The sequence below is a fragment of the Bos javanicus genome, chromosome 8 (assembly GCF_032452875.1).
Source record: "Bos javanicus breed banteng chromosome 8, ARS-OSU_banteng_1.0, whole genome shotgun sequence".
Taxonomy (NCBI): domain Eukaryota; kingdom Metazoa; phylum Chordata; class Mammalia; order Artiodactyla; family Bovidae; genus Bos; species Bos javanicus.
Window position 1 is genome coordinate 82,131,384 of NC_083875.1, and position 22,900 is coordinate 82,154,283.

Sequence of the window (22,900 nt, forward strand, 5' to 3'; positions counted from 1 at the left end):
AGGTTTGTCATAACTTTTCTTCCAAGGAGTAAGCGTCTTTTAATTTCATGGCAGCAGTCACCATCTGCAGTGATTTTGGAGCCCAGAAAACTAAAGTCTGGCACTGTTTCCACTGTTTCCCCATCTATTTCCCACGAAGTGATGGGGCCAGATGCCATGATCTTCGTTTTCTGAATGTTGAGATTTAAGCCAACTTTTTCACTCTCCACTTTCACCTTCATCAAGAGGCTTTTTAGTTCCTCTTCACTTTCTGCCATAAGGGTGGTATCATCTGCATATCTGAGGTTATTGATATTTCTCCCAGCAATCTTGATTCCAGCTTGTGTTTCTTCCAGTCCAGCGTTTCTCATGATGTACTCTGCATATAAGTTAAATAAGCAGGGTGACAATATACAGCTTGACGTACTCCTTGTCCTATTTGGAACCAGTCTGTGGTTCCATGTCCAGTTCTAACTGTTGCTTCCTGACCTGCATACAGATTTCTCAAGAGGCAGATCAGGTGGTCTGGTATTCCCATCTCTTGAAGAATTTTCCATAGTTTATTGTGATCCACACAGTCAAAGGCTTTGGCATAGTCAATAAAGCAGAAATAGATGTTTTTCTGGAACTCTCTTGCTTTTTCCATGATCCAGCAAATGTTGGCAATTTGATCTCTGGTTCCTCTGCCTTTTCTAAAACCAGCTTGAACATCAGGAAGTTCATGGTTCACATATTGCTGAAGCCTGCCTTGGAGAATTTTAAGCATTACTTTACTAGCGTGTGAGATGAGTGCAATTGTGCAGTAGTTTGAGCATTCTTTGGCCTTGCCTTTCTTTGGGATTGGAATGAAAACTGACCTTTTGCAGTCCTGTGGCCACTGCTGAGTTTTCCAAATTTGCTGGCATATTGAGTGCAGCACTTAACAGCATCATCTTTCAGGATTTGGAATAGCTCAATTGGAATTCTGTCAACTCCACTAGCTTTGTTCATAGTGATGCTTTCTAAGGCCCACTTGACTTCACATTCCAGGATGTCTGGCTCTAGGTGAGTGATCACACCATCGTGCTTATCTGGGTCGTGAAGATCTTTTTGTGCAGTTCTTCTGTGTATTTTTGCCACTTCTTCTTAATATCTTCTGCTTCTGTTAGGTCCATACCATTTCTGTCCTTTATCGAGCCCATCTTTGCATGAAATGTTCCTTTGCTATCTCTGATTTTCTTAAAGAGATCTCTAGTCTTTCCCATTCTGTTGTTTTCCTCTATTTCTTTGCATTGATCGCTGAAGAAGGCTTTCTTATCTCTTCTTGCTATTCTTTGGAACTCTGCATTCAGATGCTTATATCTTTCCTTTTCTCCTTTGCTTTTTGCTTCTCTTCTTTTCACAGCTATCTGTAAGGCCTCCCCAGACAGCCATTTTGCTATTTTGCTTTTCTTTTCCATGGGGATGGTCTTGATCCCTGTCTCCTGTACAATGTCATGAACCTCAGTCCATAGTTCATCAGGCACTCTATCTATCAGATCTAGGCCCTTAAATCTATTTCTCACTTCCACTGTATAATCATAAGGGATTTGATTTAGGTCATACCTGAATGGTCTAGTGGTTTTCCCTACTTTCTTCAATTTCAGTCTGAATTTGGCAATAAGGAGTTCATGGTCTGAGCCACAGTCAGCTCCTGGTCTTGTTTTTGCTGACTGTATAGAACTTCTCCATCCTTGGCTGCAAAGAATATAATCAATCTGATTTCGGTGTTGACCATCTGGTGATGTCCATGTATAGAGTCTTCTCTTGTGTTGTTGGAAGAGGGTGTTTGGTATGACCAGTGCATTTTCTTGGCAAAACTCTTTTAGTCTTTGCCCTGCTTCATTCTGTATTCCAAGGCCAAATTTGCCTGTTACTCCAGGTGTTTCTTGATTTCCTACTTTTGCATTCCAGTTCCCTATAATGAAAAGGACATCTTTTTTGGGTGTTAGTTCTAAAAGGTCTTGTAGGTCTTCATAGAACCGTTCAACTTCAGCTTCTAAGAGTCATCAGGGAAATGTAAATCAAAGCCTCAGTGAAATATTACTTTATACTTACTGCTACTGCTACTGCTAAGTCACTTCAGTCGTGTCCGACTATGTGCAATCCCATAGACGGCAGCCCACCAGGCTCCCCCATCCCTGGGATTCTCCAGGCAAGAACACTGGAGTGGGTTGCCATTTCCTTCTCCAATGCATGAAAGTGAAAAGTGAAAGTGAAGTCTCTCAGTCCTGTCCGACTCTTATCGACCCCATGGACTGCGGCCTACCAGGCTCCTCCATCTATGGGATTTTCCAGGCAAGAGTACTGGAGTGGCGTGCCATTGCCTTCTCTGTTATACTTACTAGAATGTGCTAAATCGCTTCAGTTGTGTCCAACTCTTTGTGACCCCAGGCTCTTCTGTCCCTGGGATTCTCCAGGCAAGAATACTAAGTGGGCTACCATGTCCTCCTCCATGGGATCTTCCTGACCCAGCAATCAAACCCAAGTGTCTTATGTCTTTTGCATTGGCAGAAGGGTTCTTTACCACTAGGCTACCTGGAAAGATAATCAAAAAGGATAATGAGGATTTGGAACAATTAGAACCCTCATACAGTGTTGGCGGGAATATAAAACAATAACGGCTCCTTTGGAAAGCAGTCCAGCAGATCCTCAGAAGTTTAAACATAGAATTACCATACAAACCAGAGATTTCACTTTGAAGTTTATATGAGAAATGAACACATAAGTTCATACAAAAACATGTACGGGAATGTTCATAGTAGCATTATTCTTAAAAACCAAAAAATGGAAGCAACCCCTGTCCATCAACAGATGAATTGGTAAATAAAATGTGTTATATTCATACAATGGAATATTCATTGGCCATAAGAAGGAACTGAAGCACTGGCCCCTGCTACATGAGTGGATGAATCTCGAAAACACCATGCTAACTGCAAGAAGCTAGACATAAAAGGAAATGTACAATTCTATTTATCTGAAACATCCAGAATAGGCAAATCTATAGAGATAAGAGAGCTTCCCCGATGACTCAGGGGTAAAGAAACTGCCTGCAATGCAGGAAACTCAGGAGATATGGGCTCGATTCCTGGGTCGGGAAGATCCCTTGGAGGAGGGCATGGCAACCCACTCCAGTATTCTTGCCTGGAGAATCCCTGGTCAGAGGAGCCTGGCAAGCTACAGTCCATAGGGTCACAAAAGCTCAAACATGACCAAAGCGACTGAGCACACGTGCACATTGAGACAAGTAGACTAATGGTTATCAGGGTCTGAGGGAGAAAGAGCAAATGGAAAGTGACTGCTTATGGGGTTTCTTTTGGGGGTCATGCAAATGTTCTGGAATTCGATACTGGTGGTGTTTGCACAACCTTGTGAGTATACTAAAAACCACCGAATTACACATTTTTAAAAAGGTGAATTTTATGATATACAAGTTGCATCTTTTCTCAATTGTTTAAAAAAGAGAGAGATTGATAGAAAGCACTGGATGTTGTATAACGGCACTGTAGCCTTAGTAGGGTTGACCAGCAGTTTTCCAAAGGAGAGATAGAAGGAGAACTTAACGCAGGAGGCAGCCACTGTCCTCAGGGCTGTGGATGCGACCAGAGGAGCCGCTCCCAGTGCTGGATGCCAGGAAGACGTCACCATGGTGTCTGTGGTATAACACCCCACGCAGAGATGATTCACTTCAAAGGAAGCATCCATCAAGTATAAGTATATACACACCAGTGTGTGTGTTAATTTTTTCCACCCTGGGTAATCCTGATGATTGTGCTGTTATTGACACACGAAAGGCTTTTTTTTTTAACTGCTCCAAAGTATTCCAGGTTATGGATATTCCATGACTGACTAACCACTTGTTTGGACATGTTGATAATTTCTAGTTTTTTGCTTTTACAAACCATACCGTGTGGACTAGTCTTACCTTACACTTACCATTAGTGCACAGCATATTAAATGTAAGGCCTCAATAGAGTATTGAGTACAGAGCTGCTCTCCCAGCTACTCGTCCTATTTTACATCCAGGTGTGTGTTGGGCTTCAAACTCGGGCGACTCCTCCATCCCCTGCCACCTCTAGTCCCCAGCATGGTGCCATTCTCCACCCAGGAGGGAAAAGTCCTTCTCCGTTCCCACAGACCATCTGCTCCTCTTTGAGTCATAAGAGGAAACGATCCTTCCCGTCATTTCAGCATACGGCTCCACACATGCTGTCAGTGTTCAAAGCGTGCTTCTAACCTCCCCTTGTCAAGTGAAGTCATATGTGTTTCATTTGCCTCTTTCTGAGATAAAGTCATGGAGTTTTTGTTTTGTTTTGACATTACCAAAAAGTTTTCCATAGCAGACTGACAGCTGGTATTCTGTTACGATCACCCTGGCCCTGAACAGTGAGAGGCCCCTTTTATCCTGGTTTATGAGGATACTAGTTCAGGTATGTTGCATTCACCTCTCAAAGACAACACTGTACAAAAAGTAACGAGAACCTTGTATTGCTTGGATAGGATGCTCTTTAGCTAAGCCGAGCCCCAAATATAAGTGGTTGAATAAAATTCAGTTATAGTTCCTCTAATTCATTTAGGGTTTTTTTGTTTGTTTTACATCAAAATCACCCCTTATGGATTTAGTGAGGCTAAGGCTGCCGAAATCAGATTGATTATATTCTTTGCAACCAAAGATGGAGAAGTTCTATACAGTTAACAAAAACAAGACCAGGAGCTGACTGTGGCTCAGACCATGAACTCCTTATTGCCAAATTCAGACTGAAATTGAAGAAAGTAGGGAAAACCACTAGACCATTCAGGTATGACCTAAATCAAATCCCTTATGATTATACAGTGGAAGTGAGAAATAGATTTAAGGGCCTAGATCTGATAGATAGAGTGCCTGATGAACTATGGACTGAGGTTCATGACATTGTACAGGAGACAGGGATCAAGACCATCCCCATGGAAAAGAAATGCAAAAAAGCAAAATGGCTGTCTGGGGAGGCCTTACAAATAGCTGTGAAAAGAAGAGAAGTGAAAAGCAAAGGAGAAAAGGAAAGATATAAGCATCTGAATGCAGAGTTCCAAAGAATAGCAAGAAGAGATAAGAAAGCCTTCTTCAGCGATCAATGCAAAGAAATAGAGGAAAACAACAGAATGGGAAAGACTAGAGATCTCTTTAAGAAAATCAGAGATAGCAAAGGAACATTTCATGCAAAGATGGGCTCGATAAAGGACAGAAATGGTATGGACCTAACAGAAGCAGAAGATATTAAGAAGAGATGGCAAGAATACACAGAAGAACTGTACAAAAAAGATCTTCACGACCCAGATAAGCACGATGGTGTGATCACTCACCTAGAGCCAGACATCCTGGAATGTGAAGTCAAGTGGGCCTTAGAAAGCATCACTACGAACAAAGCGAGTGGAGGTGATGGAATTCCAGTTGAGCTATTTCAAATCCTGAAAGATGATGCTGTGAAAGTGCTGCACTCGACATGCCAGCAAATTTAGAAAACTCAGCAGTGGCAACAGGACTGGAAAAGGTCAGTTTTCATTCCAATCCCAAAGAAAGACAATACCAAAGAATGCTCAAACTACCGCACAATTGCACTCATCTCACATCCTAGTAAAGTAATGCTCAAAATTCTCCAAGCCAGGCTTTGGCAATACGTGAACCATGAACTTCCAGATGTTCAAGCTGGTTTTAGAAAAGGCAGAGGAACCAGAGACCCAATTGCCAACATCCGCTGAATCATCAAAAAAGCAAGAGAGTTCCAGAAAAACATCTATTTCTGCTTTATTGACTATGCCAAAGCCTTTGACTGTGTGGATCACAATAAACTGTGGAAAATTCTGAAAGAGATGGAAATACCAGACCACCTGACCTGCCTCTTGAGAAACTTATATGCAAGTCAGGAAGCAACAGTTAGAACTGGACATGGAACAACAGACTGGTTCCAAATAGGACAAGGAGTACGTCAAGCTGTATATTGTCACCCTGCTTATTTAACTTATATGCAGAGTACATCATGAGAAATGCTCGGCTGGAAGAAGCACAAGCTAGAATCAAGATTGCTGGGAGAAATATCAATAACCTTGGATATGCAGATGACACCACCCTTATGGCAGAAAGTGAAGAGGAACTAAAAAGCCTCTTGAAGAAGGTCAAAAGGAGAGTGAAAAAGTTGGCTTAAATCTCAACATTCAGAAAACGAAGATCATGGCATCTGGTCCCATCAGTTCATGACAAATAGATGGGGAAACAGTGGAAACAGTTTCAGACTTTATTTTTTTGGGCTCCAAAATCACTGCAGATGGTGACTGCAGCCATGAAATTAAAAGACGCTTACTCCTTGGAAGAAAAGTTATGACCAACCTAGATAGCATATTCAAAAGCAGAGACATTACTTTGCCAACAAAGGTCTGTCTAGTCAAGGCTATGGTTTTTCCCATGGTCATGTATGGATGTGAGAGTTGGACTGTGAAGAAAGCTGAGTGCCAAAGAATTGATGCTTTTGAACTGTGGTGTTGGAGAAGACTCTTGAGAGTCCCTTGGACTGCAAGGAGATCCAACCAGTCCATTCTGAAGGAGATCAGCCCTGGGATTTCTTTGGAAGGAATGATGCTAAAGCTGAAACTCCAGTACTTTGGCCACCTCATGCGAAGAGTTGACTCATTGGAAAAGACTCTGATGGTGGGAGGGATTGGGGCAGGAGGAGAAGGGGACGACAGAGGATGAGATGGCTGTATGGCATCACTGACTCGATGGATGTGAGTCTGAGTGAACTCTGGGAGTTGGTGATGGACAGGGAGGCCTGGCGTGCCGCAATTTATGGGGTCGCAAAGAGTCAGACATGACTGAGCGACTGAACTGAACTGAAGGCTGCATAGCGATTGACCTTCTCTCATAGCTCAGCGGATAAAGAATATGCCTAAAAGGCAAGAGACCAGGGTCCTATTCCTGTATTGGGAAGATCCCCTGGAGAAGAAAACGGCAACCCACTCCAGTATTCTTGCTTCGAGAATCCCATGGACAGAGGAGCCTGGCAGGCTACAGTCCATGGTGTCAGAGTTGGACATGAGTTAGTGACTAAGCCACCACCACCAACAAGGCTGCCTAGCAAACCTACTAACTCCATTATACTGGAGGAATGATGTTTTACTTCTAAATGCTGCAGCTTAAATATACTCTGGGCTCTCTTACCTCATAAAATCATGGACTATTAGGTCAGAAAGGACCTTAAAAGTGGTTTTGCCTAACCTTCTATATCCCTGACAGCCACCCAGCTTCTACCTGAATATTCCGAGGGTTCTGTCCTCACCGCTCCTGTGGGAACTGCTTGTCTTGGAACAGCCTTCCTTAGCTTAGGCTGGAGACTGCCTGCATATCGAGTCTGTCCTCTTAGCCCTCATCTCCAGAGTTGCACAGGATTTGCCCCTTCTCCCCCAAACAATCCATGTATCTGTAGACTGTGGTCTTTCCTTTCCTCATCGCTAGGTCTCAGGGTTGGGAGCACACTTCCTTCCTTGAGTGTAGTTCTTTGCTGTTCTCTTTGTTGACAGTGGCCTTCTCCAGTGGACACCTGAACTGAATACAGCGCTCTATTTGAGGTCACACCTGTGAAGAGTGCCCTGGCACTATTATTGCTCCCCTTCATCTGGATAACTCAGAAAAGAAAGGACAGCTATTAGTAGAGTTAGTTGAAGGCACTCACATGTAGACCATTATTGTTGTTCAGTCACCAAGTTGTGTCTGACTCTTCATGACCCCATGGACTGCAGCACGCCAGGCTTCCCTGTCCCTCACCATCTCCCGGGGTTTGCCCAAGTTCGTGTCCATTGAATCAGTGATGCCATCCCACCATCTCATCCTCTGTCAGTATCTTCTCCTGCCTTCAATCTTTCTCAGCATTAGGGTCTTTTCCAGTGAGTCAGCTCTTTGCATCAGGTGGCCAAAGTATTGAATATATTCCATTTTTAAACCTGGTATTATACACCTTCTCAGGGAAGTCTTACCATTCCAGTTCAGTTCAGTTGCACAGTCGTATCCTACTCTTTGCGACCCCATGAATCACAGCACGCCAGGCCTCCCTGTCCATCACCAATACCCGGAGTTCACTCAAACCCATATCCATCGAGTTGGTGATGCCATCCAGCCATCTCATCCTCTTTTGTCCCCTTCTTCTCCTGCCCCCAATCCCTTCCAGGATCAGGGTCTTTTCCAATGAGTAACTCTTCGCATCAGGTGGACAAAGTATTGGAGTTTCAGCTTCAGCATCAGTCCCTCCAATGAACACCCAGGACTGATCTCCTTTAGGATGGACTGGTTTGATCTCCTTGCAGTCCAAGGGACTCTCAAGAGTCTTCTCCAACACCACAGTTCAAAAGCATCAATTCTTCGGTGCTCAGCTTTCTTCACAGTCCAACTCTCACATCCATACATGACTAGTGGAAAAACCATAGCCTTGACTAGACAGACCTTTGTTGGCAAAGTAATGTCTCTGCTTTTCAATATGCTATCTAGGTTGGTCATAACTTTCCTTTCAAGGAGTAAGCGTCTTTTAATTTCATGGCTGCAATCACCATCTGCAGTGATTTTGGAGCCCAAAAAAATAAAGTCTGACACTGTTTCTACTGTTTCCCCATCTATTTCCCATGAACTGATGGGACCAGATGCCATGATCTTCATTTTCTGAATGTTGAGCTTTAAGCCAACTTTTTCACTGTCCTCTTTCACTTTCATCAAGAGGCTTTTTAGTTCCTCTTCACTTTCTTCCATAAGGGTGGTGTCATCTGCATATCCAAGGTTATTGATATTTCTCCCGGCAATCTTGATTCCAGCTTGTGCTTCTTCCAGCCGAGCATTTCTCATGATGTCCTCTGCATATAAGTTAAATAAGCAGGGTGACAATATATAGCCTTGACGTACTCCTTGTCCTATTTGGAACCAGTCTGTGGTTCCATGTCCAGTTTTAACTGTTGCTTCCTGACCTGCATACAGATTTCTCAAGAGGCAGATCAGGTGGTCTGGTATTCCTCTCTCTTTCAGAATTTTCCACAGTTTGTTGTGATCCACACAGTCAAAGGCTTTGGCATAGTCAATAAAGCCTTGACTTAATTGAAAAAGCGGATTCCTATGCATATTTTTTTCCTTAGTTACATTCATTGAGTGCTTCCAATGTACTAAACACTATTCTAAGCACTCTACATACACTTAATTAATCCTCAAAATGGCTCTAGGTACCAGTACAGTCTTCCTCCCCATTTGACGAAAGAGGAAACAGTAAGCGTTTAGCAAGGGACCAGCTTTCTGCCTCTAGGAAGAGGCAGAGCCGGGATGAAAGCAGATGCAAGTCGGGCTCCAGAGCCCTCTCTCCCTGCTGTCTGCCCCGATCCCCAGCAGGATTCCCTGTTAATTCTCATTGCTCCTATTGATCTCACCTACTATTCGTTTATTGTTTTGGAAAGCCACATCATCACCTCTTGCTGCCTGTTGAGTTTACAGACAATTTAATATACCAAATCTTTTTCATAGTTAAATACTTTTAAAAGCTTCTTTGTCCTTCTTGATTGTTGTTTTTATTAATTTCAGATCCTCATTCCAGCCTGTGGTTTCTGTTTTTGACTGCAGATGCTATAAGTCAACCAGTTAGACTTCCATACTCAACTTATTTGCAAATTTATTAAGCCAGTAAGTCATCATTCCTTGGAAGGACTCCCTCCCGGTTATACCAAGTAATTAATCAACGGCCTTGAGGTTCTGTTTTTTAACCTTCTGCAAAGCTATGACACAGCCGCCATGTGCTCACCACTACCTCCATCTTGGCAGCTGCCTTAGAGAAGTCAGGATGCTGATACCCACAGTGAATTTCTGGAAGTTGCCCTCAAGATCCCATTGCTACCTCCTTGCAGCCCATCATTTTCTAACTGCTCACAAGCTATTTGTTCGATACACGGTCACAGGCTTTGCTTCCCCTCCTCTCATTCCCTCTTCCTTTGCAAAATCGGAATGACGTTTGTCTCTCTCCGTCAGTCCCCTTCCTATTGTCTCCATGATTTGATGTTTCCAGAGGCCTGTGATTGCAGGTGGAAGCTTTCTGAGCTGTGGCATGCCCCTCAGCTGGCCTGGAGTCAGAACTTCTCTAAATGGTGAAGTCACCCTGTCCACTGATACCAAGAATCAGTTCTCAAATATGAAACATTGGTTGCCACATAACAATGCTTGTTCCACCATGTATAGCTTGAAAATTATTTTCCTGGGCAGAAAGGTTGAAGCAAAGTGGGAGTCGAGTAGTTCTGTTCATCCTGTCACCTCTTAACACTTGGTTTTCTTTAGACTCTACACATTGGTGCAAAAGCCCTTTTTATTGTCCTGGGCATTCTTTCTCCCTTAGCACGAACTCATTCGGAATGTCTACCTTTCTGACAATGAATTTCCAGCTCCCCAGCTCTTGTAGATAGCTTCCTCCAGCATCCCCCTTTCCTCTTTTGTACATGCCCTCTTACAACACCCTCTTATCCTGGGCACGCTTTGCTCATTTGCTTCTTCATCTCCTTTGAAAACTGCAAATTACCTCTTGGTGTGCTGAATATGAAGATATACTGCACAGACTAATTATATTAATCCATTCTTTTTTTTTTTTTCTCTTTTCTTTTTGGGGGATTTCGTTCTTAGAAAGGAATTTCTGATTTATGGCCATTCAAAACTCAAGCACTATTTTGGTTTTTTATTAATGCTCATTACTTCCTGCTTTTCTAAGTTTTTTCTTTCATTTCCCTGCCCTGCTTATCAAAATGTGCAGAGTTTTTTGTGTTTTCCACAGTTCTGCTATCTACAGACTCTTTTCTCATCGCCCTCATCAGCAGCTGACCTCTCTTGCTCTGTGAACCAACCACTGGCTTCTTTCACCCTCAAGGGACAAAATATACCTTCTTCACTTTCCTGTGGCTCCCTGGAGAGGTGCCTCTTTCTGTCTTAAATCATTTTATCAATTGCCTTTTTCAACACTGGCATGACAGCCTGCTGTGTCTGCTATAGGATAATGGTCCCTGATGGGGAAAAACCTTCATGCTGGGTAGCTGTTAAATCCACTGTGAAAAACACACAGATAATCAAACTTTGGCCAAACACCAGAAGCTTCGACATGGTACAACTTCATTAGTTAAAGGTGTGCACAAACTTCTGTCCTAGCCTCTTCGGTAACACTGTCCAAAGGCAAGGCAATGGCGAGCGTTCATTATGCGGCACATTTTATAGGTGGAAAAATTGTTGCAGAAACAAAGGAGAAGACCATACAATTCCTGTACTTTCAATCATTCTGCCACCATTTCTCACCCAGAATTTTACTAATCTCTTCACAGAGTGATATAGACTATAGGGGGTTGTGGGGGTCAGGGAGTGTCAGGAATATGCCCAGACCTAGCTTACTAGAATTTTAAGCAATACCTGAATTTTTTTTTTCAATTTGTTTTCTGATGATGATACAGCAAGGAGCGGGCTTACAGATCAGCCACAGGAGGGTTTACACTCCAAATCAGGAGTATCTGAGCAGGTGGTACTAGTGGTAAAGAACCTGCCTGCCAATGCAGGAGATGTAAGAAATGCACGTTTGATCCTTGGATTGGGAAGATCCCCTGGAGAAGGAAATGGCATCCCACTCCAGTATTCTTGCCTGGAGAACCCCATGGACAGAGGAGCCTGGTGGGCTACAGTCCACAGCGTTGCAAAGAGTGAGACACAACTGAGCAACTAACACTAACTAACATAAAAAGAAGGCATGGGACTACATATATGTGCTTCATCAATTAAAAAAAATTTTTATTTTCAAATAATTTTAGATGTGCAAATAACTACTAAAATGGTAGAGTTCCTGTGTATCCTTTCTCCTGCTTCCCCCAATAATAGCATTGTACAATGTGACTATAGGGTGATGTCTTTCTAATATCTTTGCCTGTCAGAGGAAGGCTTAGCTGGCACGCCTGACCCCAACCAGTATTCACTATGATGAGACTGTGCACGCGTGCTAAGTCACTTAAGTTGTGTCAACGCTTTGCGACACTATGGACTGTAGCCTGCCAGGCTTCTCTGTCCATTGGATTCTCCAGGCAAGAATACTGGAGAGGGTTGCTGTGCCCTCCTCCAAGGGATCTTCCCGACCCAGAGATGGAACCCGTGCCTCCTACAGCTCCTGCATTGCAGGCAGATTCTTTACTGCTCAGCCACCTTAGCTTTGTTTATATTGTGGTTGGGCTTCCCAGGCGACAATTGTGGTAAAGAACCCACCTGCCAATGCAGGAGACGTAAGAGGCGTGAGTTCCATCCCTGGGTCGGGAAGATCCCCTGGAGGAGGTCATGGCAACCCACTCCAGTATTCTTGCCTGGAGAATCCAATGGACAGAGAAGCCTGGCAGGCTACAGTTCATAATGTCGCAAAGAGTTGGACACGACTGAAGCAACAGCATGCACGCACGCATACTGTGCTTACAAAATGCCAATAGGCCTCTGGCTAAGTGCTTTTAGACACTTAGACACTTTAGACACAGTCACTACCACTGCCCCCTTTTTACAGATGAAAACTGGGCTTACGTGAGTCACGGTGTTGCCTGACTCACTCAAGATTACATGGCATGTAAGTGGCAGAGTCACGATTCTTAACCAGGGTGTTAGCTGCTTCCCTGGGAGATGTCACGTGTGTATTCGAGGCTCAGAATTCTCCAGGGGTCTTCACAAAGGTGGTTTTTAACATCCTCCACTACTTCAGGGTGAGTGATGCCCTGCCACCAGACTGTCAGACACCCATGGGGTAGCTGCCACTGATAGAGCAGGGATGTTGGGATGCTGATCAACCCCTTTCTGTCTCATTTCTGGGATGCTTTGTCCCTGGCTGAAGCACCGCAGTAGCAGGTTTACAGATGAAGCTGTGTTGTGGCTCTTACTTTCATGCCAAGGAGTACAAGGCTGAGAGCACTGGCAGATGGCCCATCTGGGCTGTGGCAGAGCAGTAGGTGTTGAGACCCAAGCTGACATGCTTGAGCACCTTTCGGAGGCCTTTTCTCAAATCCCACCATTGGCAATCATCCTGCAGAATTGGTTCTTTGTTCAGGAGATTTGATTCCAAATCCAATCATGTATCAAATATCACTGCCATCTGACAGCTTTTTAAATGTCTATATTGCTTCTGAGAGTGAGTGGAAAAGGAAGGAGGTGGGCAGGGAAAGGTCATGCCAATCTCGGTTGTTACATTTGGTGCCAGGTACAACAGAAACCAAGAGCATTTAAGCCCAAACGACCTTGGTAACTTGATCTCTCACATTCCATGTATTCCAGCCAAGGAAATAAACACTGGTGTAAAATGTTGAAGAGATGCTTAACACTTTTATGTTACAAAGTGCTTTTACATTATCTGAGCCTCATCACACTCTTTACAGGTGAGAAAATTGAGCTTCAGGGAGAGGAAACATGTTGTCAAAGATTCTCCACTTAGTATTTGGCACAATTGAGGTGGGGGCCTCAGAAAGCAGCAAAGACTTCGGTGTTCCATGGACCTAGGTTCCAGCCTCACTTCTGCCACTACTAGCTTTGTGGTTGTCTCCAGGCCTCACTTTCCTCCGCTTTTAAATGGGCATCATCACAGTACCTACCCCATTAGGTTCTTGTAAGGGTACGAGTACGTGATACATAAAAAGCTAGACAGGATAACAGGAATGGTAGCTATTAGTATTAGTTCAATTCTCCATCCATTAGCAATGAATCTGGCTTCAGCTAATGGAATAGTCAAGCAATGTTGACTTAAAAACAAATGGGAGTTACTTTCTCTTACAGTAAGTGTGGAGGCAGGTAGTCTTGGAAGACTGTTTACCTTCTTTCATTCCATCCCAGTCTCCACAGCATGTTGATTTGCTGCCTCATGGTTGCAGAGTGGCAGCTGCAGTTCCATCCACCATGTTTGGGGGATATTTCCCCTTTAGTAAAGAAAGCAAAAGCTTTCCCAAAACCTCACTACCAACCACAGCAGACATCTGTTTTTTTCTCATTGTCCTGAACTGTGTCTTCCGATTCTCGGTAACTGCAAGGACACTTGGAAAGTGAGTGTTTGACTTTTCAGACTTAATTGTACAAGTGGCAGTGAAGAAGATAGATGAGAATAGGAGATTAGGCCACAGTTCCTGCTGCCTCTTACAATGTCATTAACATTTGTTTTGTTTAACTAGTCCTTAGGTGTAGAGAGCTTAGTTAACCCTAATCGTGTGTTCATGGCACATGAACAGCAAAGCCCCTTTTCTGGACTAAGTCCATCTTATTTTCACAAAATGTGTACTATTTCACGTGCATCTATTTTTTTCTTAACTTTTTTTTATTGAAATACATATACACTAGAGTGCACAGATATTTCTAGATGGCCCAATAGATTTTTGCTATTTATCTTCATTAAAGCACCACTCAGATTAGCATAGAATATTCCCACAATCCCAGAAACTTTTCTCTGTTTTCCCTACTCTGTTTATACTTTCTCCCAAAGGTAACCTTTCTTCTGATCTGTATCCTTGTAGATCTGTTTTACGTGTTCTTTGACTTGACTTAACTGGAGTTGTACACTTGTGTGTAGCCTGTAGAATCTCATGCACAGGGAGCCTGGCAGGCTACAGTCCATTGTGTCACATAGAGTTGGACACGACTGAAGTGTGACGTGGCATGCACACACATGTAGTCTTTTTGGGTGTGACAGTTCATTCACCTGTGAGACTCACCTGTTATTGTAGGTAGTGGTAGTTCATTTGTTTACTGCTCTCTATGCTTTGTCTCCCTGCACAGACTTGGAGTAAGTGGTCTTATGAGAACCAGAATAGCACAGACATGGAAGTCATCCCTTTTCCACTCATGGAGTATCTTTTCTTTATAAAACCACCCACTTTGATTTCTCACGAAGCTCGCCTGGGCACTGCTCTCTCCAGCACCATGTCTACTTTAAAAGGAATCTCTTGGGGACTTGTACATTTGCCTTGGATGCTCTCAGCATAAAAGCATTTTCTTGAACACTTGGAGAGGGTGGAAGAGGAGCGTAAGAGAGCAGTGCTTCCTGAAAGGACGTTTTTAGTCAAAGGAAAAAAGTGCCAACGAAAGTCGTCATTTGAAACTTGAGCCTGGAAGCCAGCCTTTGGAGCAGAGATTTAGGTTGGTCTTCCAGTGTTCTCCCCTTCTAACAGTCTCCATTTAGGGCTCAAGGGCAAAAGAAACAACAACTCTGTCTGTCTTGGGGGTGGGAAAACTGGTTTGAATTCAGGCTGACTCTGAGAAGTCTTCCTTCCCCCCAAGGCTCTGGCTGGTGGGCTTTCCTATCAAAGCCAGCACGGCTTTCTTTATAAAATAAACATTCAACTCCGGGAAAAACTTGAGAGCAGGAATAAAGCTAATGCTTTTCAGTGGAGTCTTAAATGAAGATGAAAGGGACTAAACAGTTATTCCTGCAAGTATGGTCATGTCTAGGAATCCAGTAGAAAAATTCAAACTATGCACATTCACTCTAGTGGCTGGTCGTCATCATCTCTCTTTAGGTATCTGCTGGTTCTGAGCCTTGTGTCTGCTGGGATAATGAATTCGAATATTCAGCAGAGACTTAATCATGGATTCTTTGCTAGGCAGCTAGAGCACACTGCAAAGGGACTAGTTTGGCAGTTGGGTCATCTTCGGGCACTGCTGTTCAGATCCAGTACCCTTCCGTTTTTGTGTCGGTGGGCACAGAGGATTAAGGGCATGAACCATTGAAATCTACTGCCTCTAACGTCTGATGACCAACCTTGAATTCAGCAAGACTTACTGCTAATGACTTTAGAAAGTTTTATTAAGTTATTGAGTAATGTATCCCTTGCCCTCATGAAGGGCTTTTCATATATTATTTCACTTATTCCCCACAGGCCCTGGGGAGATAGGTAAAGTTGTTCCCAGTTTTGCAAATCAATAAATTGAGGATTAGAGAATTTAAGTTACCTGCTAGTAAGTAACAGGTAATAACGAGTAGGTTTGAGAGTCAACACTAAGTCTTTCAGATTACAAAGACTGTATACTTTGTAAGATCAACTAGCTTTTAAAAATAACCCCTCCATATATATATACAGTGAAATACTACTCAGCCATAAAAGATGAAAAAATGCCATTTGCAGCAACATGGATGCAACTAGAGATTATTATACTAAGTGAGGTAAGTCAGAAAGACAAATACCATATAATATTACTTATATACAGAATCTGGAGAAGGCAATGGCACCCCACTCCAGTACTCTTGCCTGGAAAATCCCATGGGCGGAGGAGCCTGGTAGGCTGCAGTCCATGGGGTCTCTAAGAGTCGGACACGACTGAGCAACTTCACTTTCACTTTTCACTTTCATGCATTGGAGAAGGAAATGGCAACCCACTCCAGTGTTCTTGCCTGGAGAGTCCCAGGGATGGGGGAGCCTGGTGGGCTGCCGTCTCTGGGGTCGCACAGAGTCGGACACGACTGAAGCGACTTAGCAGTAGTAGTGGTAGTATATACAGAATCTCAAGTGTGACGCAAATGAACTTATCTATGAATCAGAAAGAGACTCACGATACATAGAACAGACTTGTGGCTGCCAAGGAGAGTAGGGAGGGAAGAACTGGGAGTTTGGGTTAGTAGGTGCAAACTATTATCTATAGAATGGATAAACAACAAGATGCTATTGTATAGCATAGGGAACTGTATTCAATATCCTGTAATTAAACCATAGTGGAAAAGAATATGAAAAATATATATATGTGTGTATAACTGAATCACTTTGCTTTATAGCAGACATTAACACGTATTGTAAGTCAACTCGATGTCAATAAAATACATTTTAAAACAACAAAAACCAAATATATAACTAAAAGTAAAAATAACCTCTTGCCTTTCTGATGTGCCAGCCCTTGCCTTCCCCTCACCCCAGCACATGCTCTTCAGAGTTTGTCCAATAAGTGACTGGTTGTCGAACAGCTAAAAGCTGTAAATGCTTTGTCACTTACTTTGAATTTAGTTGTTGAATTGTCACTGTAACACAATTATATTTTATTAAGGAAATTTTTAAAAATATTTAAAACCATAGAGCTTAATGGAAAACATTCTGATGGATAAGAAGAAGACTGGTTTCAATCCTTAATGTCACCATGAATCAAAACAAGCTGTGAGACCTTGGATACAGACTTAATTTCTGGGTGCCCATTTCTCTCATTTGTGAAATGAGGAGGTTAAAGTATGTGATTACTAATGTCTTTCTCTGTTCTAAAAACATGGGCCTCCATGCCTCTTCTTGTTTTGCTCTTGTGATTCTAAAATGGCTTCAGAGTACAGATATTTCTTAAAGGAGCCTTAATTACTAAATGCAAATCAAGAGAAGTGGATAACATTGGGGCTTTCAGAATTTTTTGGAATATATAAGTTCTTTACTCTTCCAAGCAAAGCTACATTTTCCACTGTGTTTCCCAGTCCAACATTCCCACCAAAAGAAAAGTGTATAGTTTCTTAAATAATTCATATTGGAACTTAGATTCCTTGAAGGTCTGGCAAGCGTTAATCTTGGATAAGGTGATGTAAAATATTGCCAATAGCCAACCTCAGGTTGCCAACCCAAAATATAAGTCCCTCCTTGTTCAGTATATGAATTTATAACGTAAACCATTTAAAATTCTACCTGGCACTATTGAATAGAATTGACACTGTTGGGCAACTCTGTAAAGAAGAAATAAGGCAATATTGTGGTCCAAATAGTTAAGAATATGCTATACTTAAAGAAAATTTTACTGCATCATTTCAGACCCAATAAAGAAAAAACTGGCCACGTGAGTGACTCAGGATCGTCTGTCATCAGACATGGGCTTAATCCGGAGAAGGTCTTCATGCAGGTTCATTACTTAAAGGTAAGCCTCTCTGAGTGACAGAAGCCAGGACTTTTTAGATTTTACATGTGAACAGTGAAGGTTAGTAACAAGGTTGGGGCAAAACAAACATATCGTCAACATTGTAAATGACATTTGATTGAGCAGATTCTGATCGTCCAACAATTAAAGCATTTCACACCCAGCATGAAGCATGAATCAAAGGAAGGGGAACTGTTCCCTTCCCTGTACCTCCCTTCTCCCCGCTTCACGTCAGCTTTGAAGAGCAGAATCTTAAAATTGCTGTCAGGTTCCTACTAGAAGACCAGAGTGATTCTAAGTATTTTAATTTGTAAAATCCTTTTCTGATAGCTAAAGGAGAGAGGAGCTGGGCCCCTTTTCCCTATTTGTCCGTAATGGACATCCAGGTTTCATGTAAGCTAAGGGCAAATGAGACAGTGACAAATGGGTTGAAACACAGTAGTTGTTCTTTAAGCTCCAAACCCAGCCCTACTAGTAACAATGCAAAGGGCTGCCTGGGCAGGTCAGTCCAAACGTTCTAGGTGAGCATAATTGCTGGTGGGTAAGTTAGAGTTGATTTTCTAAGTATTTTTCTGATGAACCCATGATGGGCATCTTTTTTTTCTCCTTCCTTCCTTCTAGGGCTATTTCCTTCTCCGGTTCCTTGCCAAAAGACTTGGAGAGGACACCTATTTTTCATTTTTAAGGAAGTTTGTGCACACTTTCCATGGGCAGCTGATTCTTTCTCAGGTAATTAGTGAGTCCTCTTGACTCCATGATATACAGCTGGAGAGGGTGTGGCATGTGGTAACTAGATTGTGTATTAAAAAGTAGGGAAAAGATTTACATTTCAGTGCAATAGGAAAAATAGGAAGTTAATGAAGTGGACACAGAAGTGTTTCTGGGAGGGTCATCACCTGGTCTTTTAGGACAGGCTGTAATCCAGAACTGTCCTGTGTGCACAGGCCTGTGGGTAGTTGCACCTGAAGTGAACTTGAAAACCAAAAACAAAGCGATTTGAACTCTCTCCTCCACCTGGAATGAGCTTTGCAAGGTGGGCTCTTTCTCGTCCTCTGTCTTAGCTTCAACACCACAATCCCAGAGTCCCTCTCACGGAACAGAAATGTGTCCACCCTGTTCTTCTCTCCCCGCTGCCCTTTTCATTGTCTTCATTGCCATCACCATTCTTCATAATTATATTTTCCTTTCCAGATTCATTTGTTTCTTTTCTCTCCCTTCCATTCTGTGCGTAAGCTCAATAAGGCCAGTCCATGCTCTTCATTTCACCAGTCACTGATTCACACACAGTATGTGCACCATATGTATTTGATAAATAGTTTAAAAACAAGATACGCTGAAATATTCAGACAGCCTGGCCTGTCAGAGAGAGCCTCTGTCAGCTTAGCCAGGTGTTAGGTTGAGCTGCACATTGCGAGAAAGTTATCAAAGAGGCAGAGGCGCTGAAAACAGCACTCGTAGCTGATGGAGAATAAAGGATGCAGTCTCAGCACAGATTGGACGGTTGTGTTTTTGTGTGTGTGTGTGTGACAATTGTGTGCATATACAGTTTTGAAGTCAAATTGTGCACAATGTTAGATGCAAAGGGTGTGCATGTGTAATCCAAACACACATGCAAGGAATAGCATGAGTGTGACACGACTAGATAGCTGTTCCGTGTCTCCACACTCTTTTTATTCTTTGGTTGAGATAAAGGGGGCGTAATTCTAAACATGTATTAGGAAAGGGAGCTTGAAAACTGGCTCAGGAGTCTTCTATGGTTGGGGGACTGACCCACCCAAACCTCTTCTCACCAAGATACTGCAGAGTTGAAGGAGTGCGTTAGGTTTACCGTGGCCATTCTCGTAACAGCTTTGCGTGGAACACTTAATGCTCCCTCTACCAAACTTTCCATTTTACTTTTGTTTAACTCTTGAATTATAGCTTTATTGTTTTATCATAACAGCCTTATTGAGATACAATTCACATACCATAAAATTCACCCTTTTAAAGTGTTCCAGTCAGTCAGTAGTTTTTAGTATATCCATAACATTGTGCAACCATTGCTGCTGATTCCAGAACACTTTTATCACCCCAAAAGAGATCCCACACCTATTAGCAGTCACTGCCCAACTTCCACCTCCCCCCAAGTTGTACACAACCAATCACCCACTTTCTGGCTCTATGGATTTGCCTATTCTGGACATTCCGTATAAATGGAGTCACATGATATGTGGCCTTGTGTGACTGGCTTCTTTCATTTAACATATTTTCAAAGTTCATGTTGTAGCAGGTATCAGTACTTCATTTCTCTTTTTTAATTTTATTTTCTAACCTCTTAAATTGTGATGAAATATACATAAGAAAATTATCATTTAAACCATTTTAAGTGTATAGGTAATGCATTAAGTACATTCACATTGTTGTCAACTATTACCATCATATGTCTCCAGAACATTTTAATCTTCCCCAAATGAAACTTGTATCCATTAAACAATAACTCCACATTCTTCCCTCCCCTCAGCCCCTAGCAACCAACATTCTATTTTCTGTCTCTGAGTTTGACTATTATAGGCACCTCATGCAAATGGAATAATGTAATATTTGTCCTTTTATATCTGGATTATTCGAGTTAACAAAATGCCTTCCAGTTTCATCCATGTTGTATAGCATGTATCAGAATTTTCTTCCTATTTGTTTTTATTTATTTAGATCTATCACATAGCTTGTGGGATCTTAGCTCTCCAACCACGGACTGAACCTGAGCCCTTGGCAGTGAAAGCACAGAGTCCTCACCATTGGATCGCCAGGGAATTAATTCCCTTAATTCTTTTTTAAGAATCAATATTTCCATAGTATACATATACTATACTGGGTTTATCCTCTCATCCATTAATTACCCCTCTTGGCTCTTGTGAATAATGTTGCTGTGAACATTAGTGTACAAATATGTGTTCGAGTCCCTGCCTTCAATTCTTTTGAATATGTACCTAGAACTGGAATTGCTATATTATATACTGATTTAATTTTTTTAGTAATTGCCGTGCTGTTTTTCCACAAGGGCTACATTATTTTGCCTTCTCACCAGCAGTGCACAAGGGTTCCAGTTTCTCCACATCCTTACCAGCACTTGTCATTTTATTTTTTGATAATAGCCATCATAGTGGGTGTGAATGGTATTTCACTGTGGTTTTAATTTGCATTTTTCTGGTAACTATGTTGAGGATTTTTTCATGGACTTATGGGACTTTTGTATATCTTTTTTTGAGAAACGTCTGCCTATATGCTAAATTGCTTCAGTCATGTCTGACTCTTTGCGACCCTATGCTCTGTAGCCCACCGGGCTCTTCTATCTATGGGATTCTCCAGGCAAGAATACCGCAGTGGATTGCTATGCCCTCCTCCCGGGGATCTTCCCCACCCAGGACTGAACCTGTGGCTCTTATGTCTCCTGCATTTGCAGGCAGGTTCTTTACCCACTAGCACCACCTGGGAAGCCCTAGGAGAAATATCTGTTGAGATCCTTTTCTGATTTTTCATTTGGGTTGTCTTTTATTATTGAGTTGTAAGAGTATACATTCTAGACTCAAGTTCCTTATCAGATACATAACTTAAAAATATTGTCTTGCCCAATTACTCCTATGTTTGTTCTAAGAGCTTAGTCATTCTAGTTCTTATAGTTAGGTCTCCTACCCATTTTGAGTTAATTTTGTATATGGTGTAAGGTAGATGGCTCAGCTTCATTGTTTTTTGTGTGAATATCCAGTTGTCTCACTTCCATTTTTGTCATAAAGACTAGTCTTTCCCTCCACTGAATTGTCTTGGCATCCTTGTTGAAAATCAGTTGACCGTAAATGTAAGAGTTTATTTCTGGCCTCTCAATTCTAAATTCTATTGATCTCTATTTCTGTCCTTCTGCCAGTCCCACAGTAAGTGTGGAAATTATTGCTCTTTCAACTGACACATACTCATTATAAAAAATTTAATAAACAATACAGAAAAATACAATGAATGTAAATATCATTCAAAATATCACCGTCCATACTTATAATTAATAGTAGGTGAACATCATTCTAGAAGTTGCATTTCTTTTATCCATTTCTATCTTTCTATATATGTTGTGTGTGTGTGTGTGTGTGTGTGTGTGTGTGTGGTTAGTTGCTCAGTAGTGCCTGATTCTTTGCCACCCCATGGACTATAGCCCACCAGGCTCCTCTGTCCATGGGGTTTTTCCAGGCAAGAATACTGGAGTGGGTTGCCATTTCCTACGTGCCTGATCATACACACATTTATAGATAGATGTATTTAGAAATAGTTTTATAAAAATAGACTATGTGCTTTTAATGAAAAAATGTTTTAAATGTTACTTTACTTGAAATTAACACATGAAAAAGAAACTAAACTGAATATAAAAGACTTTCTTGAGCTTAAGATAAATAAATAAAGATAAAATAAAGATAAAAAATCATTTCCTAAAAGATTCTTCTACAGTTAAGAAACACAATTACAAAAAATCTTTAAGAGGTTGAAATTGTTCTTTTTTTCCTTTTGAGATATATATCTTAATTTTAGAAAGTGTCAATTTATTCTCCTATGTTAACATTAATATAAAAGATGAGGCAACCAGTAGTTATGTTTCAACTACTTTTTTCCTGGTTCTAGATTTTTCTTAATTAATATTTTTACATAGTTCATGTTTATATCATTTATATTGTGTGATGTTACTGTAATTTTCACAGTTGTATAGTCCTAGTTCTGTATTTAAAGGATTTCATTATTCACTAACAGTCATTTTACCCTGCTTCTATATTTATGAATGCTTTCTTTTGATTCAGCACTTTGTTAAATTGAAGTTCAAGTTGCTTGAGAATGTTTGCCTGTTGCCTTTATATTTGAATTACAAACTGGCTGGGTATAATATTCTTGGGTCATATTTTCATCTCCTCAGAATATTGTGGCTATTGCTCAACTGCCTTCTGGCATTAAATACTGCTGTTGAAACTTTTAAAGTCAGTCTGTTTTTTCCTCTTTATA

General features: G+C 41.7%; 1 protein-coding gene across 9 annotated transcripts in view; it reads left to right on the forward strand.

The window, feature by feature from the left end:
• AOPEP (aminopeptidase O (putative)) overlaps window positions 1-22,900 on the forward strand; it is a 422,559-nt gene that overhangs the window by 272,086 nt on the left and 127,573 nt on the right. For all 9 annotated transcript variants that reach the window (XM_061426105.1, XM_061426109.1, XM_061426102.1 and 6 more), the window contains 2 exons: window positions 17,788-17,890; window positions 18,512-18,619. In XM_061426105.1, the coding sequence (XP_061282089.1) occupies window positions 17,788-17,890; window positions 18,512-18,619 (211 nt within the window). The remainder of the gene's footprint in view (window positions 1-17,787; window positions 17,891-18,511; window positions 18,620-22,900) is intronic.